Source organism: Ascaphus truei, chromosome 2, assembly GCF_040206685.1.
Source record: "Ascaphus truei isolate aAscTru1 chromosome 2, aAscTru1.hap1, whole genome shotgun sequence".
NCBI classification, from domain to species: domain Eukaryota; kingdom Metazoa; phylum Chordata; class Amphibia; order Anura; family Ascaphidae; genus Ascaphus; species Ascaphus truei.
The window spans coordinates 5,684,774-5,710,430 of NC_134484.1; the positions used below are offsets into that span (position 1 = coordinate 5,684,774).

A 25,657-nucleotide genomic window follows, 5' to 3' on the forward strand; every position below is an offset into this window, starting at 1 on the left:
CTGCTTGACCTCCCCCACTTCCACCCCCCCGGTACACAGTGACGCACTTCCAGACGTGTCACTTCCTGGATACACGATAGAAGCGAGGCCAGCCCACATGAGCACACGGTGTGAGGGACGCCTGCTGACGGAATCCCCAGAGGTTGCTTTCCCCACGAGACATGCTAACATGGGCTCCATCTGACTTCCAGTGATTGGGCTGGACAGAGAGGAGCAATTCCAGGAGTTATTAGTGGGAGTGATATCTCATCCTTTACCAGGCGAAACTCTTTTCTTTTAAATTGTGAGTGTTTTTTGTGAACTCACTGTGTCATGATTTATTTAACAAAAATAAAGCCAAAATGGAGAAGCCATGTGTGGAAAACTAAATAGACCCTTACTGCTTCCATAGGAATTAAGATGCTAAGTAGCAGACAGGTGGTGCTAATCAAATGCCCTTGATTAATTGATCAGCAAGTGTGACCACCTCTATAAAAGCCAAAGTTTTTGCAGTTTGCTGGTCTGGAGCATTCAGGTGTGTGTTAACACAATGCCAAGGAGGAAAGACATCAGCAATAATCTTAGAGAAGCAATTGTTGCTGCTCATCAATCTGGGAAGGGTTATTAGGCCATTTCCAAACAATTTAAAGTCCATCATTCTACAGTGAGAAAGATTATTCAAAAGTGGAAAACATTCAAGAGAATTATGAATAGGTAATAGTGGGTGGGGGAGTGGGGGAAGTGGATGGACTGGGCGCTTCCTAAACAATGTAATAATTAGTGTGATAAGTGACACACCTTAAGTACACACAATAAACCTATCACCATATAGTGTTAAATAAAATAAATTAAAACCAGTGTACAACAGCAGCTCAACTTCCTCTGGTGGGATCGTTCCTAATCCCAGGAGGTGGAGTATTCTTTTCTTGGGGTTGTGGAGGAGCGCTGCATCTCGTGATATGTGAAAAAATATAAATATATATAGTGCAGATGGTAATTCACTGCTTTAAATGATGTAAAACATAAGAAATGAACTCACAAAAAACGTATAAAATCACTACATGTCAGAGATCCTTCTCTCTCTGACTGGAACCCTTTATGTTACTGGAGTCTGTATCCTCTCAGTGAAGTGGATGATATGAAAATAAAGCAAACCACAAATAGTGCAAATAGTATGAACTATACAAATGTATTATGCACAGGTAATTAGGAAACTCACATTTTCCATAATAAAGTGGGTGGTGGAGAGAACCGCCGATAGAAGCAGGCTGCTGTTCGGTGCTTCACTTTCCCCTCACAGTGTAGTTCAATGCCAGTCTATGCCGTCGCGTCACTTCCGGTTTCGCGTCACGTCACTTCCAGTTTCGCGTCACAGGTGAGGGCGGGTAGCCAGAATGGGAGTGATCTCAGCAGTGGATTGCCAGTACTTGCCAGTCCTTCCAGGCGCAGAATCTCTCTAACTCTACGCGTTTCGCAACAGCTTCGTCAGGAGTACAATTGTATGGGTGTGCTCTTGTGTAATATATAGGCCCATCAATTAGTGTAGAGAATAATATGGTGAAAGTTAACCCCCTCAGCGCTCACACATAGCGCGAGGTCCAAAGCCCCTACAGTGAATAAATACATAAATACATGGCTAGACAATCTTTATTAAACTAAAAGAAGATAAGATATAAAATAAAGTTTTTTAATTATGAACATATTGGTGTAAATAAAAATATTTCTAAATAAAGTATACACGTTAAAATGTTTCTATATGCTGTATCCTAAAAATACACTAACTGTGTATAGAAGAGAAGAGGTATATGGAGGAAGGAAAAAAGAAGATAGACATAATTATTAATCATGGTACATTGTTAAATAGAAAGACATAAATGTCTTATAAATTGCAATCAAATAGATCTTGAGGGACACGTTTTTAATAAAATAAAATAAAATATACCCATAAATTGCATAAATATAAGTTTATAAATGTGTTTGAAGGACAGTTTAAAATATTGATAATATTGATAATAGATGTTGTAAAATACATTATAAAATTTCTTTAAAAAATATAATAGACAGTATAGTATACATGTTATTTAATATTTAAACTAGAAAAGCACCAATATCTATATCTACATTGAGACCTAGGGGGGACATGGTTTGCATTTTGTGAATCCAATATGTTTCTATTCTGGCCAGACTATTTAGTCTATTGCCCCCCCGCCAATGTTTATTGACTTGTTCGATACCCATATACTTTAAGTATTTCGGATCGGAATTGTGAAAGTGCAAAAAGTGTTTAGATAGGTTATGGCTGCTGAGACCTTTTCTTATATTGCCCACATGTTCTAAAATGCGTGTACGTATTGGTCTTGACGTACGACCGATATACTGTAACCCGCACGGGCATTGCAATAAGTATATTACATAATCTGATTTGCAATTTATATAGCTTTCAACAGTAAAGGTCTCCCCTGTTGTTTTTGAAGTAAATTTAAACTTATCCTTTTCTTTGTATTGGCATGCCGTGCATGAGTAACAGCCATAAAAACCTATTGGTTTCTCCAACCAAGTCTTTGCACTATCATTTTGTCTAGTTTTGAATGTAGTTGGTGCTAGCTTATTTCTGAGGTTTGGTGCTCTTTTAAAAAGTATTGTTGGTTTTTCAGGAATATGACCCCTAAGCACAGGGTTATTTTATTTTATTTTATTAAAAACGTGTCCCTCAAGATCTATTTGATTGCAATTTATAAGACATTTATGTCTTTCTATTTAACAATGTACCATGATTAATAATTATGTCTATCTTCTTTTTTCCTTCCTCCATATACCTCTTCTCTTCTATACACAGTTAGTGTATTTTTAGGATACAGCATATAGAAACATTTTAACGTGTATACTTTATTTAGAAATATTTTTATTTACACCAATATGTTCATAATTAAAAAACTTTATTTTATATCTTATCTTCTTTTAGTTTAATAAAGATTGTCTAGCCATGTATTTATGTATTTATTCACTGTAGGGGCTTTGGACCTCGCGCTATGTGTGAGCGCTGAGGGGGTTAACTTTCACCATATTATTCTCTACACTAATTGATGGGCCTATATATTACACAAGAGCACACCCATACAATTGTACTCCTGACGAAGCTGTTGCGAAACGCGTAGAGTTAGAGAGATTCTGCGCCTGGAAGGACTGGCAAGTACTGGCAATCCACTGCTGAGATCACTCCCATTCTGGCTTCCCGCCCTCACCTGTGACGCGAAACCGGAAGTGACGCGACGGCATAGACTGGCATTGAACTACACTGTGAGGGGAAAGTGAAGCACCGAACAGCAGCCTGCTTCTATCGGCGGTTCTCTCCACCACCCACTTTATTATGGAAAATGTGAGTTTCCTAATTACCTGTGCATAATACATTTGTATAGTTCATACTATTTGCACTATTTGTGGTTTTCTTTATTTTCATATCATCCACTTCACTGAGAGGATACAGACTCCAGTAACATAAAGGGCTCCAGTCAGAGAGAGAAGGATCTCTGACATGTAGTGATTTTATACGTTTTTTGTGAGTTCATTTCTTATGTTTTACTGTACATCATTTAAAGCAGTGAATTACCATCTGCACTATATATATTTATATTTTTTCACATATCACGAGATGCAGCGCTCCTCCACAACCCCAAGAAAAGAATATTCAAGAGAATTGCCAATTTCCCAGGAGTGGACATCCCAGCAAATTCATCCCAAGGTCAGACCGTGCAATGCTCAGAGAAATTGCAAAAACCCCAAGAGTTACATCTCAGACACTACAGGCCTCAGTTAGCATGTTAAATGTTAAAGTTCATGACAGTACATGAGACGGAACCTCTCTGTGAAGGGAGGAATTAAGCAGGCACCGCTGGACAAAAATAGAAGGCTGGACTGTGGACTGGACAAAGCCCCACAGGGGTGAAACATGTTAGTGTAGCAGGGGGTTCATCCCGTTTTTTGTTATGACTTAATAAATACATTTTTGGTATCAGCACAGTCCAGCCTTCTATTTTTGTCCAGCGCTGCCTGCTTAATTCCTCCCTTCACAGAGAGGTTCCGTCTCAGATCATATGTATAGCAGAGCACGCCTACCCGGACGGAGCCACGAGACAACAAACAGTGAGTTATCTACACATTCTTCTTGGAGCTTGACCAGGTGAACTGACCATATATGCAGGTCATTTAAGGGGTCCAGTTTCGGTTGAGAGAAACCCACTGGTCATCCCTGTTTGATTTATAATACTCATTGCTAGGTCAATTCCCACAATAGGGACATACAGTGCAGTATCAAAGGCTACATATAACTACGTTAAATTCTCACTCCATATGTGTCCGGATGTAGTGGCAAAAGTGATTTACTATTTATAACATGAGACTGTTTACTCTGTAGCACTTGTCTACTTTGGGGGGGACCTTTATCCCTATCTAATCTTTCATGACAGTACAATTAGAAAAAGACTGAACAAGTATGGTTTGTTTGGAAGGGTTGCCAGGAGAAAGCCTCTTCTCTCTAAAAAGAACATGACAGCACAGCTAAGGTTTGCAAAGTTACATCTGAACAAACCACAAGACTTCTGGAACAATGTCCTTTGGACAGACGAGACCAAAGTGGAGATATTTGCCATAATGCACAGCGCCACGTTTGGCGAAAACCAAACACAGCATATCAGCACAAACACCTCATACAGTATCAACTGTCAAGCATGGTGGTGGAGGGGTGATGATTTGGGCTTGTTTTGCAGCCACAGGACCTGGGAACCTTGCAGTCATTGAGTCGACCATGAACTCCTTTGTATACCAAAGTATTCTAGAGTCAAATGTGAGGCCATCTGTCCGAGAGCTAAAGCTTGGCCGAAATTGGGTCATGCAACAGGACAATGATCCCAAGCACATCAGCAAATCTACAACAGAATGGCTGAAAAAGAAAAGAATCAACGTGTTGCAATGGCCCAGTCAAAGTCCAGACCTCAACCCAATTTAAATGCTGTGGCTGGACCTTAAGAGAGCTGTGCATAAACAAATGCCCACAAACCTCAATGAACTGAAGCAACGTTGTAAAGAAGAGTGGGCCAAAATTCCTACACAACGATGTGAGAGACTGATAGTCATACAGAAAAGCAATCGAATCATAAGGTATACTTAGTTTTTCACACATGGCTTCTCCATTTTGGCTTTATTTTTGTTAAATAAATCATGACACGGTGTAATATGTCATGTGTTGTTGTTCATCTGAGGTTGTATTGACCCAATTTTAAGACCTGTTAAGGAACAGATTGTTATTATGTCCTGATATGTAAAACCATAGAATTCAAAGAGGGTGTACTTTCTTTTTCACACAACTGTATATCTGTGAACGCTGATGTATATGAGGACATACATGGCTCTGTGTAATGGGGTTAAGAACTGTATACAGCATACTATTGTGCTAAATAAAAATATTTCCCGTTATTCTCAATAACAATCTATCCAACTCAGGCCCTTCGTGAATAGTATATGGCTCGGCTCCTCAAACCCACCTTAGCAAACTTGACACCCTCTACAATTCAATTTGTCGTTTTGTTCTCCAATGCAACTACCACACACATCACTGCGAAATGCTCAAAGAACTAGATTGGTCATCACTAGAGTCTAGGCGCAAAGTTCACCTTTCCTGTCTTGCCTTTAAATTCTTCATGGGCAAGCTACCCAGCTACCTGAACAAGCTCCTCACCCCTACCACTTGCAGCACTTATCACCTGAGATCAGACTCCAAAAGACTGTTCATGGTCCCAAGGCTCAACAAAGTATCCGGACGTTCCTCCTTCTCCTTCCGTGCACCCCAAAACTGGAACAACCTACCAGAGACTCTCACATCCACCACCAGTTTAAGTTCTTTCAAATCTAAGGCTGTCTCACATTTTAACCTGGTCTGTAACTGTTTCATACGCCCATAATATATATTTTCTTTAACTGTGCACGCAATGTCTTGTATATAATGTATACCCTGTTCAATTATGTAACTGTACTTGTAACCATGTATTATTTGTTTTACTCTGTGCCCACGACATACTTGAAAACGAGAGGTAACTCTCAATGTATTACTTCCTGGTAAAATATTTTATAGATAAATAAATAAATAAATAAATATGCAGTGAGAATGACTTTACTTTGCAGAAGAAGAAAATGTCCCATTTATTTGAATAGAGCTGAACTTTTCGAATGGTAAATGCACCGATTTGAGATGTGTATAAACGTCACACCATGCTTTGGGGCCAGAGGATGCTGTGACCCACAAGATCCCTTTATAAAGAGACAGAAACGGAATCTTTAAAACAAACTGCAGCAAGTTTTGGTAGCTGTGACTCTTACTTCTTTCTTGAACTTACTGTTTGTATGAAGAACAGATTGTGCTGTACCAGCACTGATAGTGTTTGAGGTGTCTTCTGGGAAACCCTTCAATTGTTCCTTATTTTCCTCACCATCAGCTGCCAGAATCTGCTCATTCTTCTCAACCTCTTCACTACTTGAGAACTCAAGACATCTCTTGCTACTCTGTAAAAGTGTATATGTACAGTACAGTACTTTAGGATAATACGAAGATGTTTCTTACTATTCTGTAAGTGTAGATGTACTTACTTTAGGATAATACGAAGATGTTTCTTACTATTCTGTAAAAGTGTATATGTACAGTACAGTACTTTAGGATAATACGAATATGTTTCTTACTATTCTGTAAAAGTGTAGATGTACTTACTTTGTATCATCTAAAGTAAGTACATATACACTTTTACAGAATAGCAAGAAACGTCTTTGTATCATCCTAAAGACGTTTGTTCATTGAATTTAATTTTCACAAACCCGACATGTGATCTCATTCAATATGCTGTGACGCCGCTTCTCTGTGTCAGTGAGATGTGTGAGCTGCCTTCTGTAATGATCTTTGTGGGGTTATAGAGCAGAAAAGCATTTGAATGAGACACAAACGTTTTAATAAGCAATCAGGGTCGGCGACGGGGAGAGCTGCAATGTCCCAGCTCTTCTCAGCTGCGGGTCCCTCTCTCGCCAAACCCGCCACCCCTCCCTGGTGCACCCGGCCAGCACCGAAAGCTGTTCCGACCCAGAAGTCAGGCCCAACTTCTGCACTCAGCTGCGGGGTCCAAGCTCCCTTCCACCGCGGGGCCATTAGACAGTAGAGGTCCCTCGGGGGTGAGTGAGAGGTGGAGAGAGAGAGGGTGGTGGGAGAAAGGAGGGCGAGGGAGGGGAGTGAGAGAGGTGTGAGGAATGGTGACCAGAAAGAGTGAGAGGGGGTTAGAAAGTAGGGAGAGAGATGGGCTGACCCAGCTTTTCCAGCCAGCTTGACTCTGATTGGCTGCTTGGGAAAGTTCCCACGCGTTGATTGGCTGCTCAGTTTTGTGAATGAAACTGAAAATACTATAAGAACCTGTGAGCCAATCAGATTCGGAGTCCCCGGTAGTAAGAGCGCGGGCGGGCTTTTCAAAGTTGCTTCTGTGTGAATAGCAGAGCAACCGGCTTCGATTTCGAGCCTGAAAAGTCTGCCCGCCAGAGCCCAAGTCCAGCTTTTTGGGACCAAGTCAGAACGCCGCAGAAGGGCCGTTCAGCAAGGAATTGCCTGGGCCGGTAGCAATGTACAATCCGCCCCTGACAGCAAGTAAAAGAGGGATTCAGAGTACCAAATTGGACCTTTACAGTATGTATTTATCAGAACTTTACTTTATGTTTCCAGTAATATATTCAGCAAAAATTACGATAATGAACCCAAGAATATTATATTCTGATAAAGTGGCACAGAGGTAACTATAAGGTTTGTTAAAACATCCCTTTACTGATATATTAATTACATGCACAATATGTAACGGATATCAATTAACAACCCTTTTGGTATGTCTGTGTATACAAATTAGTCACACACCTCCCTTCATTTCCATTGTCGTGTGATATTGTTAGAGTATATAAGTCAGTTTGTATCAGCTGTGCGACATGTTAAGTGTCACAAGTAAAGTGTCTGTAGTTATATTACAGATGAATTGGAGGTGAATTAGAAAAGAAGACCATCAGCTCTGCACCTGTGAGAACTTACCTTCTTATATGCTCTGGCAATATATACCCAACTTTAAGACTATAACTTCATCATCTGCTGTGTAACCGTCCATGCTACACTTCCCTCTCAGGCCTGATTTATACATTTGCACTCTCAATTCATATCCTCTAATACCTGGAAACTCTCTCCTAACTTTCTCTCCCACCCACCTGCACCCCAATATACCCTCCCTATTGCTGTTTGCCGTGTCCTCATTCCCTTGTAAACTTTTCTTATCTCACCAACCTCCTCTCTCCTCCTCCTAGCCACAGCTCTCCATCGTTGCATGTCCCCACACACTGCACCACTATTTACAGACCTCTATCCCAGCTACTTCTGCACCCCTCAATAAAAAATCACTCCCAGAAATCCTTTTCTCACCTCCTTTATCTCTCTCTACGCCTACTTGCTATTGGGGATATCTCTCCTAATCCTGGGCCTGCCCATATACACACCTGCTCTCGCCCACGCCTCCCTGCCTCCTTCCACTCTGCTAAGGGTGTTAACCTATCTAATTTAATACATGTTCCTTGTCTCCCTTCTTTATTCCCTTCTCCTGTGCCCCCTGGAATGTCCGCTCTCTGACTAACAAGGCTCTGGTTACACATCACCTCTTCTGCTATTTGCTCTAACAGAAACCTGACTCTCACAATATGACTCTGCTGTAGAGGCTGCTGTCCCCTATGGTGGTCTCTCTCTTTCTCTCACTCCACGCAGCAATGGCTGGGGGTTGTAGGGTAGGTCTCCTCCCGCTGCCAATATCAGCTCCACTTCATGCCTCCATCTGTCTCTTTCTCTACCTTTGAGGTTCACTCTGTCCAGATTTTCTATCCTCTCTCTGCAGTGGCAGTCATCTGCAGACCGCCTACCTCTACAGCCTCTATCTCTACCTTTCTCTCTGACTTTGACTCCTGGCTTTCCTTCTTTCCTCTGACTCTTCTATCCTCTTACTGGGGGATTCAACCGTCATATGTCAGGACCCGCTGTTGCGGCCGTCCTCCTATGGCACAGGCACATCCGTGAGATTGTCGACATTCTATTTTCCGTTCGCCTCAACAAAGATGGTGAAAACAGTAGTCACAGTCGCCCTGAATAAAGATGGCCAAAGACAGGTAGTGGCCTTGCTTCACCCTGAACTAAGATGGAGCCCAGTAATTGACTACTCCTTCCCTAGGCCTATATTTAGCAGCCGTTTGCAACCAGCCAGTGCCAGGTGTCTGTTCCCCTTGTGCCAAGCGTTTGTTCACATTTGTATCCTGATTGTATTCGACTTCGGACATCATATTGATGATCCCTCAGTCTCCTGGGCATCTCGCCTTCTCTCTGTAACCTCCACTTATGGAATAATTCCAGCACCCACAAGGATGGACACTACTTAGACCCGGTCTTTACTAAAAACTGTTCCCTATCTGATTTCTCTATCTCCAGCCCCCCACCCCCTTCCTCACCATCACCTCCTATCATAAAACAACACTCATTCACCTCACCCGCCTCTTCGCCTCTAGTTGATCTATCTGTTGGTGAACCTCAGGGCTCTGTTCGGGGGCCTCTCCTTTTATCTCTCTACACACTATCATTTGGTGACCTCATAAACTTTTTTGGCCTCAGGTATCACCTCTATGGAGATGATGCGCAGATATATGTATCCACCCCGACCCTCACTCCTGCAATCCAGTCCCAAGTCTCGGATTGCCTCCTGGCTCCTTCTTACATATCAACTGTGATCCTCTCTTATACCCCTATGCTCTATCCAAAAAAAAAAAAAAATCTCTCTCTCTATCACTGACCCTTACCTGGGGAACTCCCTAACTCAGTATACACAAAGTACTGTCTTTCCTTCTTTAAGGCAAACCTTAAATTCACCTCTTAAATGAAGCATGCTAATAGCCTGGACTCATGGCTACTGTCCCACACCCAGTCGCTCCTACCAACCCTTATGGCCAAGCACTGCCATCTATTGCACTTATTCCCTCATCTGTCTCTGTAAGTCTCCCAATATACCACTTAGATTGTAAGCTCCCAAGGGTTGGGATTTCCTTTCCTATTGTCCGACTTTGTTGCACTTAACGTATTGTAATTCCCTGTACTGTTTTTGTCTCTTTTGTAAAGCGCCGAGTATACACTGTGGGTGCTATATGAATAAAGATATACATACAATATATTCTTACCGTACACACATTTTGAGCCTGTATTCTTTTCTTTGTGAACCCACGTGGTTGTCTAACATTTTTTACAATAGCTGTGGAGAGAGGAAACACGCTTTATGTTTATTCCTGCATCTTGCTTTGAAAACTTCCTATTTTTATAAACTTTTCAATAAACTTTTCAACTGGAATATGTTAAAATATCAAAAAAACATTAAGTGAAATAAGAGACATGGTAATAAAATTCGGTAAAATAAAATCAAAACAAGTTAAAGACATTTTCTTTTATGGTTCATATAAACAATGCTTTACCTAAAGGGAAATATTTGTGATCCTGGGGCAATAACATAATCTCTTTCAATGTACCCCATAGACTCATCGAGAGCCAGGACAGGTTATTACAGCCAGTCCAGCATTAACTTCTAACCAAGGCAATGGTAGTTAGCGCTGGAACAGGTGCAATAACCCATGTGCCCCTCTGTATCTAGCTGTCATTGTGCTATAACAGCATTGGTGTTTACTGTACAGAGACTGCTATCTATTTCAATCTATATTCCAGTATGAAGATTGCCTCAGAGGTAGCTGCATGAAGTTCTATGGTATCAGTTTACACGTACATTCCTTTGGGATAATAAAACAAGTACTGTATATACGGTATGCGTGAAAGGCTTTTAGCCTTTCCACCAAACAATGAATGAAATCAAACCGCTCATCCTATTATCTTTTTTCGTGTGTGCAAATAAAGAGGATTCTTTTGTATCTTCTTTGATCAATCCTGTACATTTGTTGCCACCAAAATGTAGTAAAGTTCTATGCAAAATGTTCAAAATTGTAATAAAACAAAATATGGGAAAAATAAGGATTTGTGTATTCCGCTGTGCTCATTTGCCTGCTTTTACCCAGAATCCCTGCTGGCTGTAGTGGAAGCACTGTTTGCTCAGTGATAATGGGAAAGACAGGGTTGCAGAGAATTCAAGGGGAGTGAAAGGGCAGCTACAGTATAGGGAGGAAGGAGACAAATGAAATTGATGACAGAAAATGGGTAAGATAGGGAAGGTAAGCGGATAGAGATGGGGAGAATAAATGACCAGGACGCTTGGGGAAAGATTACAATTACCCTATTTCCTCGATTCTAAGACGCACCTTTTTCCGATTTTCACATGTCTGAAATCGGGGTGCGTCTTAGAATCGATGTATTAAAAAAAAAACAAGTTTCTATAGCACTAACCCCCTCTTTTTACTTAAAATGTTTCAAGAGAGGTCCCATATCAGCAGAGGACAAAGCGGGCGGCAGAAGTGCGACGGGTGTGGTCCCAAGTCTGCAGGTGAATGAGGATAAGACAGAGGGCTGGCGTTCGGTGGCGACGGCAGATCATAATAGCAGGAGAGCTGAGCAGGAACAGCATAGGGGAATGGCTTGGGATGTGCACACTGTAACCGGTAGTCAGACATCTGTCAACTTCCGGTGTTACAGTTTGCACCTCCCAAGCCGTTTCCCTATGCAGTTCTGCTCCTGCTCAGCTCTTCTGCTATTATGTTATCCTGCCACCGCACGCCTGCCCGCTGTCTTCTTATCTTCATTCACCTGCAGACTTGGGACCTATCCCGCCGCACTCCCGTCCACTATCCATCTGCAGACGAGGGACCTTTCCTGCTGCCGCCGCCCACTTCATCCTCCACTGACATGGGACCTCTCCTGAAACATGGCAAGTGAAAAAGTAATTTTTCTCGATCGTAAGGGCCAAATCGATGGTGCGTCTTATAATCAATGGCATCTTACCATCGAGGAAATACGGTAGTTGGGAAAGTTAAAGGCGATAAATAGGTAAAAACTAGGGTGTCAGGTAAGCGGCTTAGAACAACACAAAAGGTGGGTCCGACAGAGAAGGGGTTTGGGGAAGAGATGAAAGTGCAGAATTCGGGAAAGATTAAAGGAAATAGATCTTCTCAAAGTGGCTTTGATGTTATGGGAGAGGATGTAGTACAGAGGAGCTGGGAGAGCAACACATTGTATTAGGAGTTTCCCAGTCTGAAAGCTTCTGAAATCTTTAGTGATACTTCACCTAGATTCCTGGGCACAGTTATGGGAGACAAAACCAATGTAACATTGAAAGCCTTAAGAGTAAAGACTTATAGACATCCACATACTGTAGGGGACAGGAAAAAAACCGTCAAACTATTTGTCCGAGTAATGGGAAGAGCAGAATAAGATGTTGTTCTCTAAAAGGAAGATTTGGGGGGGAAATGTGAGGGAGAACAAATGATTGGGTACACGGACCAGTCTTTCAGCAGACGGAGAGCAAATACAGTAACAGAAGTAAAACATTCTAGGTATAAAGCAAAACACCCTAAAGGGTTTAGGAAGAATGCGAAAAATACTTATAATGCAAGATTAGAGAAAGAAGGAACAGGGAATATTTTTATTGACCACCAATCTCCATTAATTTTAACAACCCAATCATGCTGGGGGTGGACAATCTAAGTTATGAGGAGAGGCTAGCTAAATTACATTTATTTACATTAGAAAAGAGGCATCTAAGAGGGGATATGATAACTATATACAAATATATTCAGGGACAATACCAGGAACTTTCAAAAGAACTATTCATCCCACGGGCAGTACAAAGGACTCGGGCCATCCCTTAAGGTTGGAGGAAAGGAGATTTCACCAGCAACAAAGGAAAGGGTTCTTTACAGTAAGGGCAGTTACCGTGTGGGATTCATTACCCGTGGAGACTGTGATGGCAGATACAATAGATTTGTTCAAAAAAGGTTGGACATCTTTTTAGATGGGAAAGGTATACAGGGATATACCAAATAAGTATACATGGGAAGGATGTTGATCCAGGGATTAATCCGATTGCCAATTCTTGGAGCCAGGAAGGAATTTATTTTTCCCCTTAAGGGTTTTTTTTTGCCTTCCTCTGGATCAATAAGTAAGTATAGATATAGGATAAAGTATCGGTTGTCTAAATGTAGCGTAGGTTGAACTTGATGGACGTACGTCTTTTTTCAACCTTATCTACTATGTAAATATGCTAAGAAAATATAGTTGTACTGGTAAAAAGATTTGTTTCTCTGCCTTTTTCCCCAAAAATGTTCTGGTCACAAAAGGAAATAAAGTTGCTAGATGATTTTGTACGCGTCTCCCATTTACTGTGCATGAACAGGTTGCATACAGATGCAGCGGTATGGGGTGCCGGTATCTTCGCCATGTGGGATCTAAATAAAGCAGAGGGATACCGGCACCCCATACTGGGGCCTGTATCTCAGGAATTAAGGGGTTCCTGAGGCTGAAAATCAACTTTTTTCAGCTCAGGTGACCCCCTGCTCTCACACACTGTAAATAAAAATAAAATGAAAGCAGCTTCATTACATTAGTGGCTAACCGTTAATGCAATGAAGGGGTTAAAGCAGACTACCAGGATTATTGGGGGCAGAGGGGGTGAGTGAAGGGGGTAATAGCCCCAGGATGGTTGGTTAGGCCTCTCGGGCGGGCATTGGGAGGGGTTAACCCCTTCATTACCTTAGCGGTAGTAACCGCTATGGTAATAAAAGGGTTAACCCCTCCCACTACACACCGAGGCCTGACCACCCACCCTGTAGCAACTACCCCCTTCACTCAATCCCTCTACCCACAATAAACATTAAAATACCTACTAAATCAATACACAACACACCCCTTGTGCCCCCAACAACTCCCCTAACACGTACAGTAATGGGCAAAATTATTATCCAGATATGGATAATAGGGCATTTGCCCATTTAAAATAAAACATATATTAAATCAGCAGCATAAAGTAAATTAAACTGGCACTTACCCCTGCCAGGATGAAGGATGTTCTCATCCTCATATATGTATGTCTGTCTTTATTTATATAGCGCCATTAATGTACATAGCGGTTCACAGTAGTAATACACGTGACAATCATATAAATAACAAATAATACAAATAACATCATGGGAAGAAGTGCTCCAGACATAAAAGTAACATTGTAGAAGAGGAATCCCTGCTCCAAAGAGTTTACAATCTAATTGGTGGGGAGAACGTACAAAGACAGTAGGAGGGCATACTGGTAAGTGCGTCTGCAGGGGGCCAAGCTTTATGTATCGTGTATAGTCTTAGCCACGGTGCTACTCATATGCTTCTTTAAGCAAGTGTGTCTTAAGATGGGTCTTAAAGGTGGATAGAGAGGGTTCGTCAGGTATTGATGGGGAACGGCATTCCAGAGGTGCGGGGAAGTCAGTGAGAAAGGTTTAAGGAAGGAGACGGCTTTAGATACAAAGGGGGTAGAGAGAAGACATCCTTGAGCAGAACGAAAGAGTCGGGGTGGTGCATAGCGAGAAATTAGGGCTGAGATGTAAGGAGGGGCAGAAGAGTGTAAAGCTTTAAAAGTGAGAAGAATTGAGGGTGAGATGCGTGATTTGATAGGAAAACAGGAGAGGGATTTCAGCATGGGAGCCGCTGAGACAGATTTACGAAAGAGTAAAGTGATTCTGGCAGCAGTGTTTAGGATAGATTGTAGGGGAGACAAGTGAGAGGCAGGAAGGCCAGACAGCAGGAGGTTACAGTAATCGAGATGGGAGAGAATGAGGGCCTGAGTCAAAGTTTTTGCAGTCGAGTAACAGAGGAAAGGGCGTATCTTTGTTATATTGTGGAGGAAAAAGCAACAGGTTTTAGATATGTTTTGAATGTGAGAGGCGAATGTGCGAGAGTAGTCGAGTGTGACCCCTAGGCAGCGTGCTTGAGCTACTGGGTGAATGATGGTACTTCCAACAGTAATGTGGAAGGAGGTAGTAGGGCCAGGTTTGGGAGGAAGTATAAGGAGCTCTGTTTTTTGCCATGTTAAGTTTAAGTCGGTAGATGGTCATCCAGGATATCCCAGAGACATTCAGAAATGTTGGTCTGTATAGCCCTATAAGGTCAGAGGTTGAAAGGTAAATGTGTGTGTTGTTAGCATAGAGGCGATATTTAAACCCAAGAGATGTGATTGTAACGCTGGCGTTCACCACGAACAAGGCGGGACCCCGGTACTGTGGTGGGAAAGTATTAAACTGTGCACCCACAGCAGAGGAGGCACGCCTGGAGGGTGGATAGTCAAGATCGCCGGATTTGGGTTGGAGAGAGTGGGTTAGGCGTGATACTTGCCAAGGTCGTGGGTAGGTGCCAGGAGGATAGTTAGAGTCCGCAATGCCGTGGCCAAGGGTTGGAGCCAGGAGATTAGTGAATGGTCCGTTAGCCGTGGTCAGGAATGGAGAAGGTAGGATGGTCTGAGGCAAGCCGGAGTCGATAATCCATAGCAGGGTCCAAAGTCTAGCCGGGTCAGTCAGGGAAGCAAGCAGCAACAGGTTCAACACAGCAGTAGGCACAAGGCAGAGACAGAGACGTGGGAACACAAGGCTACCAATAACTATGCTCAGCCAAAGAGGAAGTGACAGAGCTGAGCATATATGGAGGCAGGAGTCCAATGAGAGAAGGGGGTGGAGCGGAGGAGCGACCTCTGCGGAGGCAGGGATAGGCTGAGAGGCAGGCGACAGGTGAGGGCGATATCAGAGTTGACGCGCAGCTGGGGAGTGGTGCACACGCGTCACGTGTGCGCGTCGTGCAGGGCACCCACACGGCACAAGCGGAGGGGCGGAGCCTAGCTCCATAGGAACTGTGAAAGCCCTGTGTGGGCGCGCGCCCTCTGTAAGGTGAGCGGGAGGCTGTACAGCAGGAGGCAACGAGGAAGCACGCAGAGGGGGACGCACTCTCAAACCACTTGCAGCGGGATGCTGTGCAGCAGGAGGTAAGGAGGGAACACGCCGCATAGGACGTGTTCCGATTCCTTACAGTGATTAGGTCACCCAGAGAAAGTGTGTACAGAGGAAAGAGAAGAGGTCCCAGGACAGAGCCCTGGGGTACCCCCACAGAGAGATCGATAGAGGAGGAGGGTGTTAGCAGAAGAGACACAAAGTACGATGGGAGAGGTACAGTAGGAGGAGATCCAGGATAGAGCTTTGTTACGAATACTAAGAGTATGGAGAATGTGAAGAAGAGGGTGGTCCACGGTGTCAAATGCTGTTGGAGTCGGATTCGGTGGGTGAAGACATCAAAAAGTAAGAAAAAGATTTGTTTGTTTTTTAATGTTGTATGTTTTTTTTAGGTTCACCATTGCATGCCATAGTGGCATCTCATGCCCACAGGGCATGTGTGTGCCATCATGCCACTCCAATTTTTTTGGTGGCATTTTTCAAATTAAAACTGAATGTGTTTTATCAGTGGCTTGTTTTGAAGATTGGCAGAATGCGTGTTGTTGCCTGGCATAGTGGCCGCACATGCCCACAGTGCATGGGAGTGCTACCATGCCAGTTAATTTTTTTTATTGTGCTGTTGATGCCCAAGGAGGACAAGGACGGTCCTGAGGATGAGGACATCCTTCATCCTGGTAGGGGTAAGTGCCAGTTTAATTTACTTTATGCTGCTGATTTACTGTATGTTTTATTTTAAATGGGCAAATGCACTATTATCCATAGCTGGATAATAGTAATTTTGCCCATTACTGTACTGTATGTGTTAGGGGTGTTGTTGGGTGTACAGGGGGTGGGTTGTGTATTATTACAGTAGGTAGTAGGTATTTTAATGTTTATTGGGGTAGAGGGATTGAGTGAAGGGGGAAGTTGCCGCAGGGTGGGGGAAGGCCTCGGTGTGTAGTGGGAGGGGTTAACCCTTTAATTACCATAGCGGTTACTACTGCCCACCTTAAGACACTTGCTTAAAGAAGCATATGAGGAGCACCGTTGCCAACAGTGTACAGAATACATAAAGCTTGGCCTACTGCAGACGCACTTACCTGAATGCCCTCCTACTGTCTTTGTACGTTCTCCCCACCAATTAGATTGTTAGCTCTTCGGAGCAGGGACTCCTTCTACAATGGTACTTTTATGTCTGAAGCACTTATTCCCATGATCTGTTATTTGTATTATTTTGTTATTTATGATTGTCACGTGTATTACTACTGGGAAGTGCTATGTACGCTAATGGCGTAATATAAATAAAGTAAAACGGATGATTCAGGGCACATCGGCTTTTTCAAAAATTTAATCAGCCCTGGATCATCCATTTTACTCCATATACTGGATTCTTTTAGGCAGATATCCCTGAACCAGGAGCACCAGTCATTGCAAGTATTTTGATTCAATTTACCTTGGTGTGCAGCTTTTTCTATTAGTATACTGCTATATAAATAAAGACATACAAGCATGCATGAGGATGAGGACATCCTTCATCCTGGCAGGGGTAAGTGCCAGTTTAATTTACTTTATGCTGCCGATTTACTGTATGTTTTATTTTAAATGGGCAAATGCACTATTATCCATATCTGGATAATAGTAATTTTGCCCATTACTGTACTGTACATGTTAGAGGGGTTGTTGGGGTTACAGGGGGTGGGTTGTGTATTGGTACAGTAGGTAGTAGGTATTTTAATGTTAATTGTGGGTAGAGGGATTGAGTGAAGGGGTTAGTTGCCCCAGGTTGGGTGGTCAGGCCTCGGTGTGTAGTGGGAGGGGTTAACCCTTTAATTACCATACCGGTTACTATTGCTAAGGTAATGAAGGGGTTAACCCCTCCCAATGCCCACCCGAGAGGCCTAACCAACCATCCTGGGGCTATTACCCCCTTCACTCACCCCCTCTACCCCCGGTAATCAGCCCTAACCCCTTCATTGCCTTAGTTGTTAGCTCCGCCAAATTAATGAAGCTGCTTAAATTTTATTTTTATTTAGTAGTGTGCGTGAGCAGGGGGTCTCCTGATCTGAACAAAGTTGATTTCAGCCTCGGGGACCCTTTACTTTCCGAGTTACAGGCCCTGGTATAGGTTGCGAGTATCCCCTACGAATAAGGGTTAGTGCTGCACACCAAAATAACATGAAAATGAAAAGATAGTTACCGGTGCTCCCGTCTTTGAACGATAGGCCGTATCCAATCCAATACACGTAATGGCTAAAGGAAGACAGGGCACACGGATTTGTAGTATAACCAATTAATTTATTAAGCTGAACACAACGTTTCGACCTAAGTGGTCCTTATCAAGTGAAGTCTAAGTGGCGTAATGAAAAAGTCCTTAATAGACCATTATATAGCACCCACAAAGCTCAGTTTAATCACCCTAGATGATATTCATCATCCTACGGCACCGTCTTTCATAACGTGAAGATGCCCCTCTTCTCCGCGCTGCGCACCATGCAGCCGTGCGCTGTCAGCTATCTCCTACTGTGATCCACTTTCCAGTGAATCCGGCGTCTTTGTATGCCATGGCCGTGTTTGCCTATGTTATGCACTGTATGACGTGATCTCGATCCCCCGACGTTATCACGCTTCCCTCATTGTGGACGCATCCTCCTCACGTCGCGTGTTCCTGGAACGCATCCTCCTAACGCTGCGTGTCACGTATCCTTGTCTCCTGGTTCACCAACGTCATTGCGTTCCTTCGCTTCAATTGGAGGCATCTGGCCCGTCGGATCCCACGTCCTCTTACAATGATCCGATTTCTCGCAATAGCGTCTTGTATCGCTTGGATACCAGTATCCCTGCCATGTTAAAATCCACGTGGGATCTAAACAAAGCAGAGGGATACTGGCACCTCATACCTGTAACTCTGAAAGTAGGAGGTCCCCGAGGCTGAAATCAACTTTGATCAGCTCACGAGACCCCCTGCTCACGCACACTATGAATAAAAATAAAATGTAAGCATCTTCATTACCTTAGTAGCCATCAGCTAAGGTAATGATTTTTTATTGAGGAGGGGGGTGGAGCGGGGAAGTGTTTGATACTAGTATGCGGGAGCAGGTGGTCTCCTGAGCTGTACAAAGTTGAACCCCGTACTTACTGAGATACAGAACCCGTTATGCGGTGCCGGTATCTCCTTCAAATGTGAAAATCCCTCGGTTACGTGACCCACAGGATTTTTACATGGCGGGGATACTGGCACCCAGTCTATATCTCGGGAAGTAGGGGGGTCCCCAGACCTGAAATCAATGTGGTTCAGCTCCGGAGACCCCCTGCTACATTACTGTAATGTTTAAAATTAAATAAAACCCCCGCTGTGACTGATTCAGCCTCTTACTGCGCGTCTCTTACAGACAGGCAGACCCCTGTAGGATTAACACAGCAGGAACCCCTGCTGTGTTAATCCAGTGGGAAAAAAGGGATCCAACGCTCTACGGATTTTATATTACAACTAAGTTATTAGTGCCACACAATGTTTCAACCTAAATAGGTATTTTTTTAGTGACTAGTCCTTAAAAAAAGACCTATTTAGGTCAAAACGTTGTGTGGCACTAATAAATTAGCTTTAATATAAAATCTGTAAAGCGTCGGATGCCTTCCCCCTCCCCCCCGAGTATAGACTTGGAATAATCCTGACAGGTACTCCTTGAACCAGCAGCACCGGAAACTGTATGTATTTATATTTTTACATTTTGGTGTGCTGCATACCCTTCTGTTTATAGTGTGAATCCGGTGGGCCATTAGTCTGCCGCGGCTAATTTTGAGAGAATCTCGGGCAAATCTCAAAATCCATTTCGAGAAATGATCGCATAACGGCCGCTGCATCTGTACACACAACTCTCATATTACAATAAACATTACTACAAATATCTTATATAATTTTAAAGCCTTTATCTTTATACTGTTATTAGGTCTTGTGTTTTTTTGCAGAAAATCCTCAAAAACAAGCCGCAGTTTGCTGATGTGAGATGTATTGTTTTATTGCTGCCCCTATTATATCCCATCACAGATTTATTAAAGGAGCCATCCTCCCAAAGAGATAGAGATACGCGCAGTAAATTAAAAGGACTCATATAATATTCAGATACATTAAATCAATGCTACATGTAAGGTAAAATGGTAACTATTTTTACATTCTCCTCTTATGACATTGCAGAAATACATACATTAGCTTGTCTGACTTGGCAATACCCACTCACAGGGGAGTGCAGTGTGAAACAGCTGTGACTAACCTCACTTACTGTACATGTGAGAAACATCCAAGCACTAATTCCAATGGGTTTCTAAGAATAAGATTGAGATGACTTTCTACTTTTCTATCAACCACAATGTTTCAGGGAAGGTGTAACCTGGGGGGGAAAAAAGCTCTGTGTGTGCTGTGCACGCGCATAGTAAGTGAAACTTCTTTGACTTTTGTCACAGAAATTGTGTTTGTGATGTTTTAATTAAAAATCAAAAAACAATTTCATTGACAAAACGCAAATAAATTTGGACTTAGAACGTGCGTGCTCGGCCCACATCCCCTGTATTTGCTATTTGCACTAAGCGTGAATTCCTCGTGCGTGTGACTGTGTGTGTGCGCGTGTGACTCTGTGTGCGTGTGACAGTGTGTGTGAGATGTATGCGCACCCCTCCTGCACCTCGCATCACCCCCCTGCACCTCGCATCACCTCCCTGCACCTCACATCACCCCCCTTCACCTCCCCTCCCCCCTTGCACCTCCGAAATACCCCGTGCACCTGCGATCACAGCGGCAGAGCAGGCAGGACTGCGTGCTGTCTATAGCTCCCTCAGTGTGGTAGGAGGGATGGGCACAGGTTGTGTTGCCCCGCAGTGCCGGGGATCAGGGCAGGGAGGACGGCGAGGAGGCCCATGTGTGACTGTCGTTCCCCCCCCCCCCCCCGGGGAGGAACACCATGATGCCGGTGGGGGGGTGTGGGGGGAGGAATCGAGGGGGTAATTGGGGGAGGAATAGAGGGGGTAATTGGGGGGAGAGGGGTGGGGGAAGGTTGTACCTCTGGGTCTCACCCACCAACTATCTCCAACCTCCTTATGGAGGGGTCAACGGTGAGGAGGAGTCATGTTGCGATAGCTGCTGGGTGTCTGGTGGAGCTTTAGAGGTCAGAGGGATTAGGGTTAGGAAAGGGGGGGAGGCTGTCCCGGTCGGGCGGTCTCTGCTGTCCCAGCCGCTGCCTGTCATCTCTGTGCAGGTGCCTGCGGGTCGCTGTTTGTGGGTGGCGGGGTGCAGTGCAGCATGCGTGTGGGGGGAAACAGTGCCGGTGCCTGCCGCTTCTGCGCATGTGTGGCGTCTGCCAGTGGTGCCATCACAACTGCGCATGCGCGGCATGGCAGCGGGCACGGGCAGCAGACAGGGAACGGAAGCCGTTAGGAGCGGCGCCGGCGGCTATCACCGCCGCCACATGTCAGCAGCCGTGTGGGAGGGAGCAGTGGCCGTTAGGAGCGGCGCCAGCGGCATGTGACAGAGGGAGTGTGGGGGGAGCGGCGGCCATTACATGACGTCACTTCCGTTTCATATCTCATCTCCATCTATCCAGTTTTGCTCCATCAGAACTAGGTGCCACTAAAGAAGTTTCACTTCAATAACCCGGCCTACTCGCTTACACCGCTCATCTTCTGTGTGTGCAAAGTCTACAGTATAATAAAGAGCGGTCTCTTAAGTGATGTTCCCTACAAATATCTCAGCAAGTATTATCATTATGTAACAGAGATACAATGTAGGATGGCTAGAACATCCTAATCATGGAGTGATGACCGGACTGTGACCTTCTAACAAATACCACTGATAATATTATCAACATTTCCCCAAATTGTTAAACGACCATCTTTACTTTGACATTTTGGCGTCCATTCTTCGTCAGAGTCACTGGTGTTGCACACTGGGGGCTTTGGCGGTCTCCGTCCACGTGACATAAATAACGGTTTGGGAGCATTCATACCTGAAAGAAGTTATAGTCATTATTGGGAAGTTATTTTTAAATGCTATCCTTTAATATTAAGAGGCTGATGATTACGGAGACCAGAGTCAGGGACAGAGAGGTCCGTGTAAGAATACAGATGGATGGAATAAAGCACGTTAGAGCGGGTGCCCCCCCACATTGCTGGTTTGTTACAGTATGTAGAGCTGGCAGGATAGAGAAACTGGTATTATCAGCCCGAGTTTCTCCTTTTTGTTACCAATAATTCCAACATCATTGTAAATGTTTTGTCCTTCTAGGTTTTGCCCTGAACATGATCTCAATCCCTCACTAATATCTGCCCGGTGACACAAACTGTCACTTAGATACTGTGTCGGGGAACACCCTGACATTACTATCAATGCTTATTAATCCTTTATAAAATATCATTATTTTCATTTAGTTTTAAAGTCCCATTTAGTCCACATGTACTCTGTGTCTGGAAGCTGCTTTTCCCTTTATTGCTCAGGCTGTTCTTCTATGTTCCTGTGGCTCTCATGTCCTCCCTTACTATACCATTTAATTTTTTACCAGCTTATGCTACTCATTTGAATGCATCATTAAATAAAAATACACTTGTGGTTATGTTTGCATTACAGGTCTTGCACTGTAGCCAGGGATTCTGGGTAATGACATGCAAATGAGCACTCATGGTATTTTAACATGGACCCCTATAATCTTATGCCTGCTGCATTGCACAGCCTGGGGTTTGTGCTGAGAAAGCTGTGTAATACGGCACGCGTAAGTTTATAGGGGGTCCATCTTCATATGGATAAGGCAGGGATTATGGTACCTGCGCAGCCGTGCGCACTCCTGCAGCCCAAGCGATTTGTGAACTTGGCTGTAGCTCGTAGATGCGTGGCGGGGGCGTCACGAAGCTGGTCCGCCCTCATTGGCTGAAACAGGTCGCATGCACAGACGTCACGCAGCAGCTGCCTGGATCTCCCTCAGGGACACACTCAGCAATACGCGTGTCACCGTGCTGTCACCGCCTCCCCTTGGTCTTTTGAGCCTCCTCTCCGTGTAGTGTGCTGTCAGGGCCTGTCTCGTTGCGCCACACGGAGAGGAGGCTCAAAAGACCCAGGGGAGGCGGTGACCCTTCGTTTTTTCACAAATTATGTGATAAATGCTTGTTTTTAATATGCACAGTGTAAGTGCGCACTTTTATATCCTTTTTTACATAAATTTGAATATCAGACCGATCGCACTATGTAGTGTTCTCTTGTCTCTCCTATACATAACCGCATATTGCTGAGTGTGTCCCTGAGGGAGATCCAGACCGCGTCCACTCCATACGGGTAGCAGCCCTAATTGCAAACTGCTTTTTATACATCTGAATCTAGTGAGTAGGCTGAACACTCGAGCCAAGATTACAGCATAAGCCATACTGCTTGCATCCTATACATCTGCACTTATATTTGTGTATTCTCTCTCTCTTTTTATCCCATACATGCTCCTCCTGGATTGTTTGAAATATAATTAAATAAAACCCTGACAGAATAAAGAACGTGGCATTAGATGAGAGTAGAGCCCTGTAGGCTCCTAGAGACCGGGGCAATATATTTTTATTCTGTGTCCCACAATTCCATGTTTCTTTACTTTTTCATTGCTTGTGCGCCTATTTTCTCTGTATGTGTATATCATTGTAACATATACATGTATGTTCATGAATATTTATTTATAAAATGTGTTACCAGGAAGAAATACATTGAGAGTTACCTCTCGTTTTCACGTATGTCCTGGGCACAGAGTTAATATGGTGTGTGAGCGTGTGTGTGAGAGAGCGTGCATCTGTATGAGAGTGTGAGTATATGAGTCTGTGTGAGAGCGCGCGTCTGTCAGTGAGAGAGTGTATGTCTGTGTGTCACAGTGAGCTTTTAACAATTTGAAAGTGGGAGGGGGTGAGCTTCAAACTAGGTAGGAGGAGCCACCCTCCAATCAGCTAAGACCAGCTGAACAAGAATTGTAAAACATACAGGACATATTTTGGGGGTTCAATATGAGCTTGTATGTGTCCTGTATGTTTTACAATTCTTGTTCAGCTGGTCTTAGCTGATTGGAGGGTGGCTCCTCCTACCTAGTTTGAAGCTCACCCCCTCCCACTTTCAAATGGTTAAAAGCTCACTCCATAGCATCTCCCACTCTCAGGGGAACTTGCTTGCAGTTTGATTGTGACAAATCTAATACAGAGTGCCTTTCCTGGTAATATACAGGTTAATAAGAGCTTCAATCAGACTTAGGACTATGCAACTAATTTTGACAGATTTATAATAAATCATACTTCCTGGTAATGCACAGGTTATTAAGAATTTATATTAGTGTTAGGGACCCTTGAGATGTGGTCTACCGTGTAGTGGCTCAGGGGCTTACAACACTTTGGCCAAAATGTTAAACTAAAAGACCATTTTATTCAAAAGATATTTATACATGTATATTTAGGCACTGTACCGTGTATAGGTTTCACTGGATGTGCACTGAGCTCTGTCTGTGTTTCATGTTCTGTCTCTGGTTTTAAATATATATTGCCATGCTCAGTAGCACTCCTCTGTGACACATATGCTTATATATATGTTGTGGTTATTTTGGGGGTTCAATATGAGCTTGTAAGTGTCCTGTATGCAGAACATTTATGTACCTGCTAAGTATGGATATATTTTTGTATTTAAGTAGCAATAACAATGCACTTTACAGAATAGATACTTTATACAACAGACAGGGATACAGGGAATTACTAGTACAGGAGACACTAAAGCACACAATAGGAAAGTGAAACCCTGTCCTGAAGAGCTTACACTCTAAGTGTAATGTTGGGAGGCGCACAGACACAGTAGGAGTAGATGCAGTGGATGGCCGTGCCTGGAGTGTGGGTAACTGACTGTGTCGGTGGGAGAAGTACTTAGGGGTGCAGGATATTACCCAGCTCACGCAGCTTTGCATAGTTTTGCTTTACGTTTCTGTAGCGGACTTTCTCCCAAACGCCAATTTCAGCCCATTCCTCTTTAGAGAAATAGCGCGAGATATCTCTGTAGGTGTCAGTGACCTTCAAGGTAAAGAATAAACATGCATTATAACCAAATTATACATGTGAATATAGCAACAACTTGAGAGGTAAGGAATAATGGTCCATAGTTACTAAGCAGTCTTCTGCATAAGGCTGCGGCCACGCTGCCGCTGAGCGCGCTCATGCTTGAGAGCGGTGACGTCATCAACTCCCCAAGCATGAGTGCAGGGTGTCCTGCATAATTTTGCAAGCGCGAGCGCGTGGATCAGGGATATTTGTGTGTGTAATGTGCGTGTTTGTGGCTGTGTGCATTTACTGCCGCTGAGCGCGCTGCAAACTCAATTCTTTGTCTCCCCGAGCGCTGAGCTTGGGAGAGCGTACGTGCCCGTGCACGAGCGCACCGCGTGAGCGAGACGATTCACATTCACTGAAGAAAATACGGCAAACGCCCACGTGGACGCAGCCTTCCACACCTCACATCTCATATGGTGCTGCAATGTGTCTCCCAGCGCTGGAAGGTGCCTTATGATTTAGGTCCTTCCTTATTTGCGATATTGCAGATCCTCCAATTTTTGGCTTTCACGGCAATTTCGATTTTAATTAACTGACTTTGCAATGTCCACAACTCTGAATACATTTTGAGATTTGCAACACACCCTTTTCCTTATTAGTATTACCTGCCGAGTCCGTA

General features: G+C 43.8%; 1 protein-coding gene across 1 annotated transcript in view; it reads right to left on the minus strand.

The window, feature by feature from the left end:
* Positions 1-58: 58 nt before the first annotated feature.
* Positions 59-25,657, minus strand: part of LOC142474565 (uncharacterized) — a 26,009-nt gene continuing 410 nt past the window's right edge. Inside the window, exons 2-6 of the mRNA XM_075580876.1 lie at positions 24,882-25,005; positions 21,840-21,947; positions 10,246-10,316; positions 6,349-6,531; positions 59-199 (exon numbers count right to left, since the gene is read on the minus strand). Coding sequence (XP_075436991.1) covers positions 59-199; positions 6,349-6,531; positions 10,246-10,316; positions 21,840-21,947; positions 24,882-25,005 — 627 coding nt within the window. The remainder of the gene's footprint in view (positions 200-6,348; positions 6,532-10,245; positions 10,317-21,839; positions 21,948-24,881; positions 25,006-25,657) is intronic.